We start from the raw sequence: 21,402 nt of genomic DNA, 5'->3' as shown, positions 1-21,402 counted from the left end.
TATATCCCATTTCAGCATTTTCATTTCCTTTTCTAGGATTCATATCTTAGTTTCTGCAGCTGTGGCTTGTAGCTCCCACTTCTTGCTCTCTGCAGCCCTCCTTTCCTCCATTTTATTGTTAAACTCATCTAGCTTCCTTTCCCACTCAGGTTCCCTTTTCCTGAGCTCTGCTGTCCATTCTTCCTTCCCAGACCACTCTTCCTTGGTTCTCCTGACTCTTCATTCTGCTCCCTGGGAACTCATTTTTTTATGCTAGTTACCATGAAATGTAAAATTTGTGTATGTACATGTGTGTGTAAGAAAGAGAAAGAGAGAGTGTGACTGTGACTTTTATACACTAAGCAATCAGATCCAGTCTTACCTTGAGCACCTGGTAAGCCTGTTTTTCCAGGTAACCCAGGCAAACCTATTTCACCCTTTGCTCCAAAGATGCCTGGTAGTCCTGGCCTTCCAATACCTGGCCGACCCTCTGCTCCTTTATCACCTAAAAAATAAAATGCTCTAAATAATGAACTGTAATTAATGAACATATGTACATACACACACACACACACACACACACACACACACACACACACACACACACACACACACACACACACAGGGTTGAGTTCTGGTCTTGCATCACTGTTAGATACTGGTCACTCACTCCTGCAAGCTATTACAGAATTAGAGTAGAAATAGCATAGACGAGAGTGCAAGGAGTAAAGCGGTAGTGAGGGGTAAAGTCAGACACTTAAGCTGAGACAAGCTAAATTTTACAACCTAGCTACTTTCTGTATTTTATAAGTAGAATCGATAAGTGTTAGAAGTATTGGTAAGCTTAGAATTACTGGTATTTACCAGTATTTATTAGCAGTATGAATACTTAGAAGTGGGGGGGCACACACACACACACACACACACACACACAGGAACAAGCACTTGTAAGCTGTAGTACACACACAAACACACACACATACACAGGATTTCACACCTTCCTGTGAACTGACCCTCTAAACCTCGCTCCTTCTCTCTCTCTCCCTCTCTCACTACCTGTCTCCCTCTCTTCCTATCTCACTCTTTACCTATCTCTCTCTACCTATCACTCTCTACCTATCTCTCTCTCTCTCCCCTTTAACACCTCCCCTCTCTAACATCTCTCCCCTCTCATTATCTGTCCCCTCTCCCTTTTCCCATCTCTCTCCCCTCCTCCCCTCTCTCTCTTCCATCTCCCCCCTCTTTCCCCCTTCTCCCCCTCTCTTTGCCTTCTCTCTCTCTCTCTTCCCCATTTTCCCTTCTCACTCTCCCCCACTCATACCCTTCCCTTCTCTCTCTCCCTCTCTCTCTCTCTCTCTCTCTCCTTCTACTTTCCTTTCTCTCTCTCTCTCTCTCTCTCTCTCTCTCTCACTCTCTTCCCCATTTTCCCTTCTCACTCTCCCCCTCTCCTACCCTTCCCTTCTCTCTCTTTCCCCCTCTCTCTCACACTCTCTCCCCCTTTCCTTTCTCACTCTCCCCCTCTCTCTCTTTCCACTTTTCCCTTCTCTCTCACAAAAAAAAATGGTGGGGACTCGCAGGAACCAGGGATCAGATGAGAATGGTTCTGGTAGGGAGGAGTGGATGGAGGAGCAGTGGAAAAGGATGGAACAAGAGTGGGAGAGAAAATTAGGAGAGTTTTCTGAAAAAATGGAGAAAGAGCTCTCTGTGAAATTGGAAAAGAGGTTGGAGAAGGAGACAAAGAATTGAGAGGCACAAGTCGAAACTCCAGTAGCCAGGATAAGGGTCCTAGAAGTTGAGATAAATAGGCTGAAGCGAGTTACAGGGGCAGTGACCAGAGAAGACACAGCATATGAATCTGAGAGGCCGAACAGGAAGGAAGGAGATATGAATTATGCTAAGGTCATATCAGCCTGCCAAGGAGTGAAAGGGAAGAACAGCTGGGTGCAGATGGAGAGGGTGATAGGTCGAATGCTGAGGCACAACCATGCTATCAAGAGCCACTGGGAAAATCAAGGGAGAAAATGATCACATACAGGCAGGATCCAGAGTCACAGAGGGTGAGGCAATGGGAGGAGGAAAGGGCAAAATCAGTGTTTATCCATGGGCTTCAGGAGAGAGAGAGAGGAAAGGACACACACTGAAAAGTGACAGGAAGAAAGAAAGGAGATTGAGAAAATCATCATGGAAATAGGTGAAGAGATGGACGAGATTGTAAATTTTCAGAGAATAGGGGGGTACTTGAAGGGGAGAAACCGACCGATCAAGCTGATTCTCAGGACGGAGACAGTGCGGAACAGGATCCTCCAAGAGAAGCCATGGTTGAAATACTCAGAAGAGTACAAGAGGGTGTTCCTAGACAGAGACAGAACACAAACAGAACGACAGCAGCTGAGGGAGCTGACAAAAAAGCGAAAGGAGCTAGGAAAGGAGACAAGGATGGAACCAGCAGAGGTCAGTCAGAGCAGAACAGAACAGCAAGGGCAAGCACACACACACAACTATTCTCAGAACCCCCACAACCTATCATACCATCCCAACACACACTACAATCCATACCCACAACTTCCACCCAACACCGAGCTATAGAATCCCACAGTACGCTACCAGGTCTCCCACCCCCACAGGCCCCCCAAACCACAGTGTTGGAAAGGAAACTGAAGGTATGGTACACAAACACTGATGGAATAACAAATAAGTGGGAGGAGTGGCACGAAAGAGTCAAAGAGGCATCACCGGACATCATAGCTCTCACAGAAACCAAGCTTACAGGTATGATAACAGATGCCATCTTTCCAACGGGATACCAGATCCTGAGGAAAGACAGAGGGAACAGGGGGGTGGGGGAGTGGCATTGCTGATCAAAAACCGATGAAATTTTGATGAGCTGGAGAGAGGAGACAGCAGAGAAGAAAGTGATTACATAGCGGGAACACTTCACTCTGGAGGTCCCAAGGTGGTAATAGCAGTGATGTATAACCCACCACAGAACAGCAGGAGGCCTAGAGAAGAGTAGACGAGAGCAATAGAACGATGGTTGACACACTGGCTGCAGTGGCCAGAAGAGCTCATGCATGCAGGGCAAAGTTCCTGATCATGGGTGACTTTAACCACAAGGAGATCGATTGGGAGAACTTGGAGCTGCATGGGGGCCAAAATACATGGAGGGCTAAAATGATGGAGGTGGTACTGGAAAACTTCATGTACCAACACGTAAGGGACACTACAAGAGAGAGAGGAGAGGATGAACCAGCAAGGCTGGACTTAGTATTCACCTTGAGTAGTGCAGATATCGAGGACATCACATATGAAAGACCCCTTGGGGGCCAGCGATCATGTAGTTTTAAGCTTCGAATACACAGTTGAGCTACAAGTGGAGGGAGAAGCAGGAAGGCCAGGATGAATGAAGCCAAACTACAAGAAAGGGGATTACACAGGAATGAGGAACTTCCCGAACGGGGTTCAGTGGGACAGAGAACTGGCAGGGAAGCCAGTTAATGAGATGATGGAATATGTAGCAACAATATGCAAGGAGGCTGAGGAGAGGTTTGTACCCAAGGGTAACAGGAATAATGAAAAAGCCAGGATGAGCCCATGGTTCACCCAAAGGTGCAGGGAGGCAAAAACCCAAGTGTGCTAGGGAATGGAAGAAATATAGAAGGCAAAGGACCCAGGAGAATAAGGAGAGCAGTCATAGAGCCAGAAACGAATATGCACAGATAAGAAGGGAGGCCCAAAGACAATATGAAAACAACATAGCAGCAAAAGCCAATCTGACCCGAAACTGTTATACAGCCACATCAGGAGGAAAACAACAGTCAAGGACCAGGTAAACAGGCTAAGGAAGGAAGGAGGAGAGACAACAAGAAATGACCATGAAGTATGTGAGGAACTCAACAAGAGATTCAAAGAAGTGTTCACAGAGGAGACAGAAGGGGCTCCAGAAAGACGGAGAGGTGGGGCACACCACCAAGTCCTGGACACAGTGCACACAACCGAGGAAGAAGTGAAGAGGCTTCTGAGTGAGCTAGATACCTCAAAGGCAATGGGGCCAGATAACATCTCCCCATGGGTATTGAGAGAGGGAGGAGAGGCGCTATGTGTACCCCTAACAACAATATTCAATACATCTATCGAAACAGGGAGATTGCCTGAGGCACGGAAGACAGCAAATGTAGTCCCAATCTTTAAAAAAGGAGACAGACATGAAGCACTAAACTACAGACCAGTGTCACTGACATGTATAGTATGGAAAATCATGGAGAAGATTATCAGGAGAAGAGTGGTGGAACACCTAGAAAGGAATGATCTCATCAACAGCAGCCAACATGGTTTCAGGGATGGGAAATCCTGTGTCACAAACCTACTGGAGTTCTATGACATGGTGACAGCAGTAAGACAAGATAGAGAGGGGTGGGTGGATTGCATATTGTTGGACTGCAAGAAGGCATTTGACACAGTTCCACACAAGAGATTGGTGCAAAAACTGGAGCACCAAGCAGGGATAACAGGGAAAGCATTACAATGGATCAGGGAATACTTGTCAGGAAGACAGCAGCGAGTCATGGTACGTGGCAAGGTGTCAGAGTGGGCACCTGTGACCAGCGGGGTCCCACAGGGGTCAGTCCTAGGACCAGTGCTGTTTCTGGTATTTGTGAGCGACATAACGGAAAGAATAGACTCTGAGGTGTCCCTGTTTGCAGATAACATGAAGTTGATGAGAAGAATTCACTTGATCGAAGACCAGGCAGAACTACAAAGGGATCTGAACAGGCTGCAGACCTGGTCCAGCAATTGGCTCCTGGAGTTCAATCCCACCAAGTGCAAGGTCATGAAGATTGGAGAAGGGCAAAGAAGACTGCAGACGGAGTACACTCTAGGGGGCCAGAGACTACAAACCTCACTCAAGGAAAAAGATCTTGGGGTGAGTATAACACCAGGCACATCTCCTGAAGAGCACATCAACCAAATAACGGCTGCAGCATATGGGCGCCTAGCAAACCTCAGAACAGTATTCTGACATCGTAATAAGGAATCGTTCAGGACCCTGTACACCGTGTAAGTTAGGCCCATATTGGAGTATGCGGCACCAGTTTGGAACCCACACCTAGCCAAGCACATAAAGAAACTAGAGAATGTGCAAAGGTTTGCAACAAGACTAGTCCCAGAGCTAAGAGGTATGTCCTACGAGGAGAGGTTAAGGGAAATCAACCTGACGACACTGGAGGACAGGAGAGATAGGGGGGACATGATAACGACATACAAAATACTGAGAGGAATTGACAAGGTGGACAAAGACAGGATGTTCCAGAGATTGGACACAGTAACAAGGGGACACAGTTGGAAGTTGAAGACACAGATGAATCACAGGGATGTTAGGAAGTATTTCTTCAGCCACAGAGTAGTCAGTAAGTGGAATAGTTTGAGAAGCGATGTAATGGAGGCAGGATCCATACATAGCTTTAAGCAGAGGTATGATAAAGCTCACGGTTCAGGGAGAGTGACCTAGTAGTGACCAGTGAAGAGGTGGGGCCAGGAGCTCGGACTCGACCCCTGCAACCTCAACTAGGTGAGCACGCACGCACGCACGCGCACACGCACACACGCACACACACACACACACACATTGTGTATATATATATATATATATATATATATATATATATATATATATATATATATATATATATATATATATATATATATATATTTAAATAAAATATATATACATAATATAGGGGGTGGTAGGAGAAAATTCTCAAATAGCTTCAGGGAGAATTTTGAGTTTTCCCTGAAGCAAGTTTATTCTTTTCTCTGAGGATGAGGGTCCCCATTACAGTTCTAGAGGTGGTACCTCCCTATATATATATATATATATATTCTTTCTTTTCTTTCAACACACCGGCCGTATCCCACCGAGGCGGGGTGGCCCAAAAGGAAAAACGAAAGTTTCTCCTTTTACATTTAGTAATATATACAGGAGAAGAGGTTACTAGCCCCTTGCTCCCGGCATTTTAGTTGCCTCTTACAACACGCATGGCTTACGGAGGAAGAATTCTGTTCCACTTCCCCATGGAGATAAGAGGAAATAAACAAGAATAAGAACTAGAAAGAAAATAGAAGAAAACCCAGAGGGGTGTGTATATATGTGCTTGTACATGTATGTGTAGTGTGACCTAAGTGTAAGTAGAAGTAGCAAGACGTACCTGAAATCTTGCATGTTCATGAGACAGAAAAAAGGACACCAGCAATCCTACCATCATGTAAAACAATTACAGGCTTTCGTTTTACACTCACTTGGCAGGACGGTAGTACCTCCCTGGGCGGTTGCTGTCTACCAACCTACTACCTATAATATATATATATATATTTGTTTATTTATTTATTAAGTCATCAATTTATAAATAAAAAATTTTAATATTCAAATATTTAGATGAGAATTTGAAATAAAATTTTAAGGTTTTTAAAAATACAGTAATACTTGTAGCAGAAGTTAATATGATAGAAAAAAAGAGCAGGTGCTTTTTCACACTGTATAAATCTTTCCTGCATGAAACATCAGAGATTGCTAATCAGGCTACAATTAATTCTCCACTTCTGCTATAAACAACGAAGGTTAAGTTGTGTAATTTCAAAGAGTTACTTAGTATAATGCATCAACTTTCTTCATGAAAATTTAATGATTAATATAGAAAAGAATCCGTGTACCTTTGTCTCCTGGGTAGCCAGGGATACCTGGTTGGCCAGGCTGACCAACATCACCAGGTAAACCTGGTGGGCCCCTGTCTCCCTTTTCACCTCTTGGGCCTGGCAGACCATGAGGCCCAGGTAAACCTTTTTCACCTCGTTGACCCATCAACCCTGGCAAACCCTAAAGGAAACAAATCAAACTTATACAGTATAAATGCAGAGCTGTATAACCCACACAATTTTAGCACTTATTTTTAATATATCAGAAGATAAAGCATAAGCTACTACAATACTGTACAGTAGTCCCTCACATAACAGGCATCCACACAATTCAATAAAACATAACTGAAATATTGTTTCTAAATTTACGCTGCTCAGAAAAAAAAAATACAGAAAGCCAATTGTGCCACTTTGTGCAGGCCTGGATTATCATCCTGTAGCAACCACTCTCAAATATACTGTCAATCGTGCTGCCAGCTGGGCCACTTTACGTGGCCCATCTGGCAGCACGATTGACAATCAAATGACAACCTTTATATGATGGCCTGCCCCACATGATGGCCATCTCTCACCAAGATAGGGCAGTCCCCCCCAAAAAAAAAAAATGCATTTACCATCATTCATTCAACAGCTGTCATGTGAAAGGTGTGCTGACATCACAATTCACATGGCTCCTCCAAACTATAATATCCTCATTACAGTGCAGGGACTGTACTTCTCACCTCCAAGACTGTAAATCCAGCTAATTAGTTTCCCCTGAATTCCTTTATAAATGTTACCTTGCTCACACCCCAACAGCAAATCCACTATGTTGGATATTCAAGCCTCAAGCAAGAGAAACTTTCTTTACTTCCTCCCTCTAACCCTTCCTGGGATGACTCTTACTCCTTCCTTCCATCCTAAATTTATATACCCTTTTAGTCATCCTCCTCTGAGGGGCTGAGTTCAGTGAAATTATTTTCTTCTAATGTGGGAAGAAAAAGTCCAAAGATGAGCTATGAAATGACTACCAATATGAGTCACAAAGAAAGGTTGAAAGCAAAACTGGCTGATAAGAAATAAAAGAGGAGACAATAATCAATACAAAATGGGAGTTGACATAGTTACTTTTTGCTGATGATACTGTGCTTTTGGGAAAGTGTCTGTCTATATCTGTCTGTCTGTTATATTGTCTCTGTCTATCTCTGTCTCTCTCAGGTACACATAAGTACAATTATACATAGCATAAATTACCTAGGATAATCCAAAATTCCAGGCAAAGTACTATACAGCGCTTGTAGATATAAGAAATAATAAGCACAAGTGACAAGTAATATGCATTTTCACTTGATCGGGAATGAAATGTGATGACTTTGCATCGTGTGAAATACCTGTTGGTTTACAAGCTGCTCTCTGAGACAGAGAGACAAGCTGATGGAAAGACAGACAGACACACAGGTAGACAGACAGACAGACAGACATGTTTGTGTGTAACAGTGAAAACAAATAAAGCCAGGGTTCCCTGGAGCAGTGCACATTCATCAAGTGTCACTCCACTGCTGCACTGTCAGCAGTTTAGTGACACTTGTCTTAACACCATGCTTCAAAAAGTTTCATATATACAGTGGAACCCCGGATTTCGACCAGCTCCCTACTCGAACAAAGCCCAGCACCTGACCAAACAAATACGACCTGCCAGAACTTCGCTGTAAACTATTTCATGTTTCTTCACATTTTTTGGTGTTTTTTGTATTATTTGTATAAATAAGTCACCATGGGGCCTACGAAGATTAGTGATAACAGCCAACCAAACAGAAAATTGGTTGGGAAGAACTTGTTTGATACTCAAACAGAGCAGCACTCAAACAGTCTCATGGAATGGATTAAGTACCTTATGATGTCTGCTCCCACTTCTGCTAGCACGATGAAGAGCTTTCCAATATGTGAAGGTTGCGGAGCAGTGCCAGTTGGACAGGTATTGGACGGTGATGTCATTTGTTTACTCTTGACCATTGCCAAAGAATTGAACATTTCTACTACTTTGAGCTCAATTTCAAGGTACTTTTCATGGTGAAACCTATCAAAATCATATCTATTTCTGTAGCATATCTTTCATTCTATCAAATGAGACCAAAAAAACGAGAATACAACCATAAAAACCATACGAAAATATACCGTTAAGGGGAGGCTAATGGCTGAGAAGTGAACTCCGTTATGTATGGTCCGATTTCTTTCATTTTTGGCGTACATTAAGAAGCAGCTTTCCATCATACATTGACCAAGTTTCAATAAGATAGTTCAACAAACAACAGAGGTCCAATTCCCTAGATCAAGAGCAAGAGCCCCTCACCAGCATCAAGGAACATCCCTTGAGGCCCACTCGCATCTGGAAATTTCACTCGCGTCTGGAAGCAAAAAATCAACTGAGCGACTGCTCGTATGTGGAAAAACTCACACATGGATGCATTCGTAAGCAGAGGTTCCACTGTAATAGTAAATGACCAAGGCAGGTGAAAATGTTCACCTGTCAGTGTGTTTGTAACAATTTGAGTGCTATTTCAGTGCCTAATATTAGTGTCAGAACAAAGATTGGCTATAAAATCACAAGAACTACCATAAATTGTAATTATCAGAACATAAACATTATAAATTAAAATAAAAATGAGAAAAAAGGTATATCAGCAACATATCTGCAAGCAGCAAGACTCGATGTTACCGTTAGGTGAGCATCTAGCGCCAACTTCGCAGTCTTATATCTTGGTAAGTACTGATCCTAAATTTTTTTTATCTTATTACACATAGAAAATTGTCCTCTTTAATTAAAAAAATAATAATAAAAAAAAAAAATTTTTTTTCAAAATATTCGAAGTGCTGGCAGTGAAAACATAGATCTACATTTGGACAGTTTAAGGGTTAACTGTTATTGCCATTGTATTCTTAAGTTAGGCTTGAGCTTGCCCTAAAAGCTCCATATAACTACAGGCTTTCTCCATGCACAACTAAATGTCACCCATCTCTGTACATTGTATCATGCTGAAATAAAATTATTTATTATTATTATTATTATTATTATTATAAATGTATACAACATAGTACAGAACAAGTAATCACAAAATGGTAATAATATATACAAAACCATAATTATGAAACAGGTTTCTGTGCCCTATCTTATGATTAAGGAATTATCTATTTATCTGGCTTATGTTTGTCAATGATATGGTAGTAAATACTAGTTCAACTTACCTGTAAACCAACGTTTCCTTTGTCACCATGTGGTCCAGGTAATCCTCGATCACCCTGTAAACCTTGAGGGCCTGGTTTCAAGTCACAAAGATCACTTGCTTCAGCATTTGCACCAGGAAGACCAGGTGATCCCTTTTCTCCTTTGAGCCCAGTGTCTCCAGGTTGACCAGGTTCACCTGATAAACACAGTCCAGGCTCTCCCTTCTGACCATTAATGCCATCCACTCCTGGCCTGCCTGGATAATCAAGCTTTTCAAAACATAATAATAATAATAATAATAATAATAATAATAATATCTTTATTTACTACAAATATGTGTACATGGTATACAGGCCTAGCTGACATCAATGACATACTATTATATAGAAAGCCACTTGTTATGCAGAGCATTTCGGGCAAATTAGGTCAGTTTTGTCCCAGTGTAAAGAAACATGCCCAATGTTTCTACCCTCGCTGGGAATCGAATCCAGACCCTTGCAGTGTGAAGCGAGAGCTTTAATCATCAGGCCATGGGACACCGTACATAAATCATAACTTGTTACAGAATCAAGTGCTTTGTTATGAATAATAATACCGGGGATTTGAACTCCGGACCTCAGTGTGCGAGCTGAGTGCGCTAGAGATCAAGCTATGGGACAATAGAAGGCAAAGTATATAGAGAGGAAGAGCAAGGTTAAAGGAATCATTAGAAAGTGCAAAGGAAGAGCCAATGAGAGAATTTTGCTGAGAACAAGAAGCTGTTTTGGAGGGGTATCATTGAAGTGAGGAAACCTGAAGAGCAAATGGACTCAGCAGTTAAGAATGAAAGAGAAGAGATGTTACATTGAGAAGTGGAGGTACTGGAAAGATGGAGAGGATATTTTGATGAATTGTTGAATGCCAGTGAAGAAGTGGCAGTGATTTCATACATTAGGCAGGGAGCATAACATCATATAAAAATGAGAAGGAGCCTTAGGTGGATGTAGTGAGTGTGTGAGGCAGTAGGTAGAATGAAAGGAAGTAAAGCAGTTAGGATATATAGGGGTTAAGACAGTTTGGAATGGTTGGTGTGTTTGTTCAAAATATGCAGGAAAGAAGGGAAGGTACCAAAGAACTGACAGAGAATATGCAAAGTTCCCTTTTATAGGGGCCCCAGGGGACCATACCCTTTACTAGGAAAATTGCCCAAAATTTAATATATCAACCTACTCCCGATCTGGAAATTAACTAAAATCCTCTATTTCACTTGAAAATCTTCCATTCCATCAACTGATACCAAGAAACAGCCAATAAAACTATAAAAACCACCCTAGAAAACACCTGAAAGTTGCTGTCTTACACCAAACACAAAGTTAGAGGGTTATTATTCCCATCATGCACTGTGTGTGGGGGCAGAATTTTTTTTTTATTATACACACTCACTGCACAGACCCATTTTCTCATGTCTAGGCAAAAATTTATTGCTCACAGCATATTTGAGATCACTGTACTTGGGGCACAGATCTATGTGAGCAAAATTGGCATCAATAACAAAGATCTACATAAGAGATAGTGAAAGGGTTAATATATTTACTGATGGGGTTATGAGAAGTGAACTCGAGGGTGTTGGAAGAGTGTGGGATTGAAAGATGTTAGATCTGATACAAAGTTTGACGTATGCCAGTTGCACTTTACTGATTACTTGGTTCTTCTAGAGTTCTTCTTCTTCTTCTTTCAACAAACTGGCCGTATCCCACCGAGGCAGGGTGGCCCAAAATGAAAAACAAAAGTTTCTCTTTTCAAGTTTAGTAATTTATACAGGAGGAGGGGTTACTAGCCCCTTGGTCCCGGCATTTTAGTCCCTTCTTACAACACGCATGGCTTAAGGAGGAAGAATTCTGTTCCACTTCCCCATGGAGATAAGAGGAAATAAACAAGAACAAGAACTAGAAAGAAAATAGAAGAAAACCCAGAGGGGTGTGTATATATATGCTTGTACATGTATGTGTAGTGTGACCTAAGTGTAAGTAGAAGTAGCAAGACGTACCTGAAATCTTGCATGTTTATGAGACAGAAAAAAGACACCAGCAATCCTACCATCATGTAAAACAATTACATTACAGGCTTTCGTTTTACAATCACTTGGCAGGATGGTAGTACCTCCCTGGGCGGTTGCTGTCTACCAACCTACTACCTAGATCTTCTAGAGTTATGAAGACAAATTACAAAATTTGGTAGATGAATTTGGGAGGGTATGTAAAAGAAGGAAATTAAAACTGAATATAGAAAAGAGCAAGGTGATGCAGGTAACGAAAAGTCTAGGCAGTGACATACTGAATATCAGATTGGAGGTAGGAAGTATGGAAGCTGTCGATGTATTTGGATATTTGGGAGTGGACATATCAGCAGATGAATCTATGAAAAATGACGTGAACAATAGAGTAAAAAAAAAAAAATGGGTTGTGTGTTGAATTTTCTCTTTTTTAACACATTGGATGTTTCCCACCAAGGCAAGGTGACCCAAAAAGAAAGAAAAAACTTTCATTATTCAACACCGTCACTATCATTCATACATAATCACTGTCTTTGCAGAGGTGCTCAGATATGGCAGTTTATATGTCCCTCCAAACAGCCAATATCAAAAACCCCTCCTTTAAAGTGCAGGCATTGTACTTTCCACCTCCAGGACTCAAGTCCAGAGGAAATACAGAAGTTTATCTGTGAAGGCAAAATAGGGAATGTACTAGAGTACAGTGATACCAACACTTTTATATAGGCTAGAAGCTGCAAAGATGTCATGTTTGAGAGAAACGTGTGGTATAAATCAGAGAACTCAGAAGGTAGAAATTAAAAGCTGATGTGGAGTGATCAGAGGTAAAATTCAGAAAGCTGAGGAGGTTGTTGTAGTAATTTCAGCAGGGAGAGAGGAATGGAGAGGGATAGGCTGATGAAGAGGGTGCATAAATCTGAAAGGAAGGAGGGAAGAGGTTGTCCCAGGAATGGTTGGAGGAAGGGAGGTACATGAAGCTTTGAGTTTAGGTGCTTGATTATCCAGCAGGCTTATGTGAGTGTATTAGATAGGAGTGCACTGAGACAAGTGGTTTTTTGATGGACGTGCTAGGTTAGGTTAGGTAAGTTTTGTCAGGAAACAAGGCAAGTGTTTCCTGAAGCAGGCCTTAGTCATACGATGACCCGCTGTTGGAACTTTTGGTCATCTGACCGAGGCCTTCCGCTAGCTTACCGGTCAACCCTTTTAAAAATTATGTTCATAAGTATAACCACTGTTAATGAACATGCTGTTGGAGTGTGAGTGAGGTAGCTTTTATGAAGGGATTCAGGGAAACCAGATGACCAAACTAGAGACCAGGAGGTAGGAAGGGCAGTGCCTGCACTCTGAAGGAGGGGTGGGAATACTGTAATTGGAAGGTAATCTAACTCTGATGTCAGAACACTTTTGGAAAGATGGTGACTGAACGAATGTTGGTGAATGAGTTTTCTTCTTTGGGCCACCTGCCTTGGTGGGAGATGGCCACTGAGTTATAAATAATAATAATAATAATCAATAATAATGATAATAATAATCCATCAAAGAATTTTTTTTACTTTTATATATAAAATATGTCATCACTGCTTTCTATACTGAAGAATGAGTCACTGAAATACATACAGGCTACTAAGCACCTGAATTTTTACAAAAGGAATAAAAAAGCATTAAGACAATTGTGTGAGGGAGGGTTTTTGATCCAAGTGATTGGAACAACTCTTCCCTTCCTTGAATCAAATCTGATTACCTTCCATTGTCCAGGTGCTGTATAACCCATACAGGTTTAGTGCTTTCCCATGAATTTAATAATAATAATTACCATTGAATCCTGGTTCACCCTTGAAGCCTGGTAGACCTTGAAGGCCAAGTCGTCCTGGGAAACCTGGCTCTCCTTTAGGTCCCTGAAGACCTGGAAGACCTCTGCGACCTGCCTCACCCTTGGGACCTGGAGGTCCTGGAAGGGCATATGCTGCTTCACCCTTGTCACCTTTAACTCCTGGCACTCCAGGCGTGCCTGGCACACCCTACACCAAAAAAAGACTTATTATAAGGAATTCAAATACATTATAAGATTTTTATAACATACTGGTTGTCTCCCACAGAGGTAGGGTGACCTGAAAATGAAACGCTTTCACCATCACTTATTCCATCACTGTCTTCCCAGAGGTATGCCAATATCACAGTTCAGATGACCCCCAAACTGTAAATATCTCCACCCTTCCTTCAGTAGGGTGGCTAACTGGTTTCTCTGAATCCCTTCATAAAATGTTACCTTGCTCACACTAACAGCTCATCAAGTCCCAAAAATCATTTGCCACTATTCACTCCTATCTAATATGCTCAAACATGCCTTCTGGATATCCAACATATCCAGCAGGCACATAAAACTTCCTTTATCCCCTCCCTCCAACCTATCCTACGATGACTCCTACCCTGCCTTCCCTCCACTATAGATTTATACACCCTCCGAACTAATCCTGTTTTGCTCCATCCTCTCTCAATGTCCAAACCACCTCAACAACCCCTATTCTCAGTCTTCTGGATAATACTTTTAGTAACTCCACGCCTCCTACTAATCTCCAGGCTATGAATTCTCTGCCTAATCTTTAAGATGTAAGATATAGGGTATTACTAGATGCACGTATATACCTCTGCTTGTTTCTGCATTGTGCATTGATATAAAAATCACTTGTGTAGTCAGAATATACAGGAGGCAAATGAAAAAGCTTGAAACCATGCTTGAGGTCCACTGGTGTGCCTACACTAGAAAGAAACATGGCTTGTAACCAGGCTGCCTAGCTTCTGAGGCATCTGAGGCCGAATGGTCAAAAGCGTCACTTGGGGAGCCTTGCCACTCTCTGATGTGGTTTTGAATCCTGCTGGCAGCAATCTTTCTCTGTGTATATATGTATTAAACCCCTTCATTTATTCTAAACATTTACACAGTTCCCTTCTACCTCCATTAAAATAAAAAAAAGGATTAAAACAATGGTGATACTGTGGAAAGGTTGGAAATTCTGTTTATTGAAAACCTAGACTTGTGTTTCTCTCTGTAGCAATATGATAGATTCAAACATTTTTCTAATACCTTAATTACTAACCTCTTTTCCTGGTAGACCTGGTACTCCTGCTTGGCCATCCTCACCCCTCTCTCCTGTGTAACCGATCGAGCCTGGTGGTCCTCGTGGGCCCTGAATTCCTGGCAATCCTTCAGGTCCAGGTTGGCCTTTTTCACCTTTCTCACACTGGTCACATTCACAGTCTAGACCCCTGTCACCTTTTGCTCCATCACGACCTGTATGATTTATATATTTATGTAAACACTGCAATCACAGACATTAATACACAGCTTTATACCAATTACTCTTACTATTTTCTATGGTGGATTTTTATACAGTAATCCCTTTTATAAAGTGACATCCCATATTGTAATTTCATGTAAACACAATGAAAGAGTACATCAAGAATTTCACAGTGGAAAAAACCTTGATATCATATGCCATAAATCTAACAAAAATTAAATATTTTAATGTGCTAAATTTGGGTAGTACCCTTCAAAGACTCACAGTCTGCTCAGGCCACAAGTGGTGCCGCTCCTCCCCAGCCTTCTACTGTTTTTGCTGAATGAGAGGAAAGTAATGTCCAAAATTTACATAATTTATAGATTTTTTCTTATACAATACAGTATGTTTCTGAAAGCTTGTTTGCTTGTGTGTTTCTTTTAACTCAACCCTGTGAATGCCAATGCAGCCAAAATTTGTCCAAGGCTTCTTTATCCTGGAGAAGGTTTTAGGCTATATTATAGTCTAAAATTTTAATTTAAGGGGCAGTGCCCCTTGGAAGTGGCATTTTTTTGGCTGTATTATGATGTGTGGCACATCATTTTAAGCTCTTTTTATACTGACTACAAAACATATACATTTCCAACCTAACATGATCAGCTTTAATACGAAAATTTGGCCTAATAGAAATCAATATTTTTTCTCTGATATGGCTTCATCAAATGCGTATCTTTGGTGTTTATGTTTCTCTGGTACAGGCATTGTTATTTCTTATATGTTTGGTACAATTTGTTGAGGAAATGTGGCTTTTATTTTAACATTGTTGACATGTACCAAGTGTGGGTCAGCTAATAAACTGTGCTACAATGAACTTGGCCCAGTACGACCATGTTAAGTCTACTCACACTCTTCAAATGCTTCAAGTAATAACTAACAGAGTAAGTTATAGTGTCATAATTTCAACCTAGTAAAATAACAGTATTGTAACAAAAGAAAACTGTCTGGTATATATGGAGGTATCTCGAACGTAACTATTTTTCCATTTGTTCATCACTTCACGTAATAGATTTTTCAAGAATGTATCCCACATGTTACGAGAGAGTATATTTTATATGATTTTATTTACACTGATGTTTACATTCAAATATTCATTGGTAAAGTATAAGTTCAATTTTAAAAACTTCAGGATTCAAAAGAGACTTTCAAACATTATTTTTTTATTTTTTTTTTTTTTGTAATTCAGGACTACCTGTATCTTCAAAATGGTTTCTAGATAGGACAATGCTGTATGAATAATGAAGAGACTCATAAGACCCCAATGAAGAAAATAACAGTAATACAAGTAATCTTTACTGAATGATAACTTGGTTAATGTAAAATTTTGTAATGACAAATGATACACTTGAAAACAAACTCACATAACGATAAATTTCTGGATCAACTCTATTTTTTCAGTACATCTATTATCTGAAATTAATGTAAAAACAGATTTCTAGTTCTTGTATTTTGACTCTGTCTTGGGTCTTCTTGGCCAAGGCAAATTGTTATCTGTCTAATCCCATAAAATAACTTGCCATATGAATACTGGAGCAAAGTACACAAAGCTGGACTAGACACTGACTTTTTTTTTTTAATGCATTGGCCATCTCCCATTAAGGCAGAGTGACCTAAAAAGAAAAACAAGTTTTTGTTTTTAGGTCACCTATATGTAAAATGAAAAGTGCAAAGTTTTGTTTTTACGTATAGTAATTTATATAAAAGAAGGGGTTACTAGCCTCTTGCTCTCAGCATTTTAGTCACCTCTTATAACACGCATGGCTTAAGGAGGAAGGATTCTTCTCCATTTCCCAATGAAAATACCAAAATTTAAATTCAGCAAAACAGCTTGAAGAGCTTGGATAAGTACAGAATATTTTACTTTTAACTACTGGAATATCTTACTGATAATTACCAATGCTCGACCTTTGGACACTACTTGCTCACTATGAACTTGTAAACTACAATAAATAGTTAACTGCTGTAGAACAATACTGTACTGCATTTTCTGTCTGCCTAGCATCTTTGAGCTGCACCTCAATATAAATATTAGCTTGTAGTTTATATTTTCTTCTACTTTTATTTATTCACTGTCACTTTTAAAACTTTAATAATACTTTTTCTTGTATATTATTTGCTCATATTGTTTTTATCATCTATTTCTTAATTAAGAAAATGTATGTGTGTGTGTGTGTGTGTGTACTCACCTAGTTGTACTCACCTAGTTGAGGTTGCGGCGGTCAAGTCCGAGCTCCTGGCCCCGCCTCTTCATTGATCGCTACTAGGTCACTCTCCCTGAGCCGTGAGCTTTATCATACCTCTGCTTAAAGCTATGTATGGATCCTACCTCCAATACATCGCTTCCCAAACTATTCCACTTACTGACTACTCTGTGGCTGAAGAAATACTTCCTAACATCCCTGTGATTCATCTGTGTCTTCAGCTTCCAACTGTGTCCCCTTGTTACTGTGTCCAATCTCTGGAACATCCTGTCTTTGTCCACCTTGTCAATTCCTCTCAGTATTTTGTATGTCGTTATCATGTCCCCCCTATCTCTCCTGTCCTCCAGTGTCGTGTGTGTGTGTGTGTGTGTGTGTGTGTGTGTGTGTGTGTGTGTGTGTGTGTGTGTGTGTGTGTGTGTGTGTGTGTGTGTGTGTGTATGTGTGTATGTGTGTATGTGTGTATGTGTGTATGTGTGTATGTGTGTATGTGTGTGTGTGTGTGTGTGTATGTGTGTGTATGTGTGTGTGTGTGTGTGTGTGTGTGTGTGTGTGTGTGTGTGTGTGTGTGTGTGTGTGTGTGTGTGTGTGTGTGTGTGTGTGTGTACTCACCTATTTGTGGTTGCAGGGGTCGAATCATAGCTCCTGGCCCCGCCTCTTCACTGATTGCTACTAGGTCCTCTCTCTCCCTGCTCCATGAGCTTTATCATACCTCGCCTTAAAACTATGTATGGTTCCCGCGTGTGTGTGTGTACTCACCTATTTGTGGTTGCAGGGGTCGAGTCACAGCTCCTGGCCCCGCCTCTTCGCTGATTGCTACTAGGTCCTCTCTCTCCCTGCCCCATGAGCTCTATCATACCTCGCCTTAAAACTATGTATGGTTCCCGCCTCCACTACGTCACTTTCTAGGCTATTCCACGGCCTGACTACTCTATGACTGAAGAAATACTTCCTAACATCCCTTTGATTCATCTGAGTCTTCAACTTCCAATTGTGACCTCTTGTGTCTGTGTCCCTTCTCTGGAACATCCCGTCTTTGTCCACCTCGTCTATTCCGCGCAGTATTTTATATGTCGTTATCATGTCTCCCCTGACCCTCCTGTCCTCCAGTGTCGTCAGGCCGATTTCCCTCAACCTTTCTTCATAGGACAATCCCCGTAGCTCTGGGACTAGTCTTATTGCAAACCTTTGCACTTTCTCTAATTTCTTGACGTGTTTGACTAGGTGTGGATTCCAAACTGGTGCTGCATACTCCAGTATGGGCCTGACGTAAATGGTATACAGAGTCTTAAACGAATCCTTACTGAGGTATCGGAACGCTATCCATAGGTTTGCCAGGCGCCCGTATGCTGCAGCACTTATCTGATTGATGTGCGCCTCAGGAGATATGCTCAGTGTTATGCTCACCCCCAAATCTTTTTCCTTGAGTGAGGTTTGCAGTCTTTGGCCATCTAAACTATATTGTGTCTGCGGTCTTCTTTGTCCTTCCCCGATCTTTATGACTTTGCATTTGGCAGGGTTAAATTCAAGGAGCCAGTTGCTGGACCAGGCTTGTAGCCTGTCCAGGTCTCTTTGTAGTCCTGCCTGATCCTCATCCGATTTGATTATTCTCATTAACTTCGCATCATCTGCAAACAAGGACACTTCTGAGTTTATCCCTTCCGTTATGTCGTTCACATATACCAAGAACAGCACAGGTCCTAGGACTGACCCCTGTGGAACCCCGCTTGTCACAGGCGCCCACTCTGACACCTCGTCGCGTACCATGACTCGTTGTTGCCTCCCTGTCAGGTATTCTCTGATCCATTGCAGTGCCTTTCCTGTTATGTGTGCCTGATCCTCTAGCTTTTGCAGTAACCTCTTGTGAGGAACTGTGTCGAAGGCCTTCTTGCAGTCCAAAAATATGCAGTCGATCCACCCCTCTCTCTCTTGTCTTACTTCTGTCACCTTGTCATAAAACTCTAGTAGGTTTGTGACACAGGATTTTCCTTCCCTGAAACCGTGCTGGTTGTCAATTATACACTTGTTTCTTTCCAGGTGCCCCACCACTCTCCTCCTGATGATCTTCTCCATGACCTTGCATACTATACACGTTAGTGATACAGGTCTGTAGTTTAGTGCCTCATGTCTGTCTCCCTTTTTAAAAATTGGGACTACATTTGCCATTTTCCATACCTCAGGGAGTTGCCCAGTTTCAAATGATGTGTTGAAGATCTTTGTTAATGGCTCACACAATATCTCTGCTCCCTCTTTAAGGACCCATGGAGAGATGTTGTTTGGTCCCACCGCCTTTGAGGTGTCAAGTTCGCACAGCAGCTTCTTCACCTCCTCCTTGGTTATATGTACCTCATCCAGCACTTGCTGGTGTGCCCCCCTGTTCTGATTTCCAGGAGTCCTACTGCTTTCCACTGTAAATACCAGTCTGATTACCTGGTCCTTGACTGTTGTTTTCCTCCTGATGTGGCTGTACAACAGCTTCGGGTCAGTCTTTACTTTTGATGCTATGTCATTTTCATATTGTCTCTGAGCCTCCCTTCTTATCTGTGCATATTCGTTTCTGGCTCTTCGGCTGATTTCTTTATTTTCTTGAGTTCTCTGTCTTCTGTACCTTTTCCATTCTCTAGTACACCTAGTTTTTGCCTCCCTACACCTTTGGGTGAACCAAGGACTCGTTCTGTTCTTCCCATTATTTCTGTTTCCCTTGGGAACAAACCTCTCCTCTACCTCCTTGCATTTTGTTGCTACATAGTCCATCATTTCTTGTACTGGTTTTCCTGTCAGTTCCCTCTCGCACTGAATGTCTTGAAGGAAGTTCCTCATGCCTGAGTAGTTCCCCCTTTTGTAGTTTGGTTTTTCCCAGCCTATTCCTGCTATTCTCTCCACTTGGAGCTCAACTGTGTAGTCGAAGCACAGAACCACATGATCACTAGCTCCCAGGGGCCTTTCATACATGATACCCTCGATGTCCGAACTACTCATGGTGAATACAAGGTCCAGCCTTGCTGGTTCATCCTCTCCTCTCTCTCTGGTAGTGTCTCTAACATGTTGATGCATGAGGTTTTCCAGTACCACATCCATCATCTTGGCTCTCCATGTTTCGGGACCCTCATGGGGCTCCAGGTTTTCCCAGTCAATCTCCTTGTGATTGAAATCACCCATAACTAGTAACTTTGCTCCCCCCATGTGTGCTCTCCTGGCCACCTCGGCTAGTGTGTCGATCATTGCTCTGTTGCTCTCATCGTATTCTTCTCTTGGCCTCCTGCAGTTCTGTGGTGGGTTGTACATTACTGCAATTATCACCTTATGTCCCTCAGACTGGATTGTTCCTACTAAGTAGTCCCTTTCACTCATGCCAGCCATTCCTTCCATTTTCTCAAAATCCCACTGGTTTTTAATGAGCAGTGCAATTCCTCCCCCTCTCCTCCCTCTGTCTTTCCTGAGGATTTGGTATCCGGATGGAAAGATTGAATCTGTTATTATTCTGGTGAGTTTTGTTTCTGTGAATGCTATTATGTCTGGGGATGTCTCTTTGATTCTTTCGTGCCACTCCTCATACTTGTTTGTTATTCCATCTGCATTTGTATACCACACCTTCAACTTCTTTTCTAAGACTGTGGTCTGGGAGGTATATTGGTGTTGGGGAAGTGGGAGACCTGGTAAGGAACTATGGGTTGTAGCTGTGGGGGTGGAGTTTGTAATGTAGTGGGTGGGGGCATTGGATGTGGCATGGGTGATTTGATTTAGAGTGTTTGGTTGCACTGGGGTTGACCTGGTTGGGAGGCTTCTATAGGAAGTTGTGAGGGAGGCTGTATTTGATCTTCTTCCTGGGTCTGGGATCTCCTGTCTGTCTTCTCCATCCCCTCTCTTTCCTCCTTTCGCCTTTGTACCATCTCTCTCAGTTTCTGCCTTTCTTCTTGTGTTCTGTTGCGGTCGAGATACACCTTCCTGTATGCCGGCATGTCCCTTAATCGTGCT

General features: G+C 41.9%; 1 protein-coding gene across 1 annotated transcript in view; it reads right to left on the bottom strand.

Moving 5' to 3' along the window:
• Window positions 1-361: 361 nt before the first annotated feature.
• Window positions 362-21,402, bottom strand: part of LOC128703599 (collagen alpha-2(IV) chain-like) — a gene marked incomplete at its 3' end in the record, with an annotated part of 449,538 nt that continues 428,497 nt past the window's right edge. Inside the window, 5 exon segments of the mRNA XM_070101286.1 lie at window positions 362-484; window positions 6,685-6,847; window positions 9,889-10,124; window positions 13,711-13,915; window positions 14,993-15,186. Coding sequence (XP_069957387.1) covers window positions 362-484; window positions 6,685-6,847; window positions 9,889-10,124; window positions 13,711-13,915; window positions 14,993-15,186 — 921 coding nt within the window.

This window comes from Cherax quadricarinatus, chromosome 76, assembly GCF_038502225.1.
Source record: "Cherax quadricarinatus isolate ZL_2023a chromosome 76, ASM3850222v1, whole genome shotgun sequence".
Lineage (NCBI taxonomy): Eukaryota > Metazoa > Arthropoda > Malacostraca > Decapoda > Parastacidae > Cherax > Cherax quadricarinatus.
This window is presented reverse-complemented; position numbering and strand designations above follow the sequence as displayed.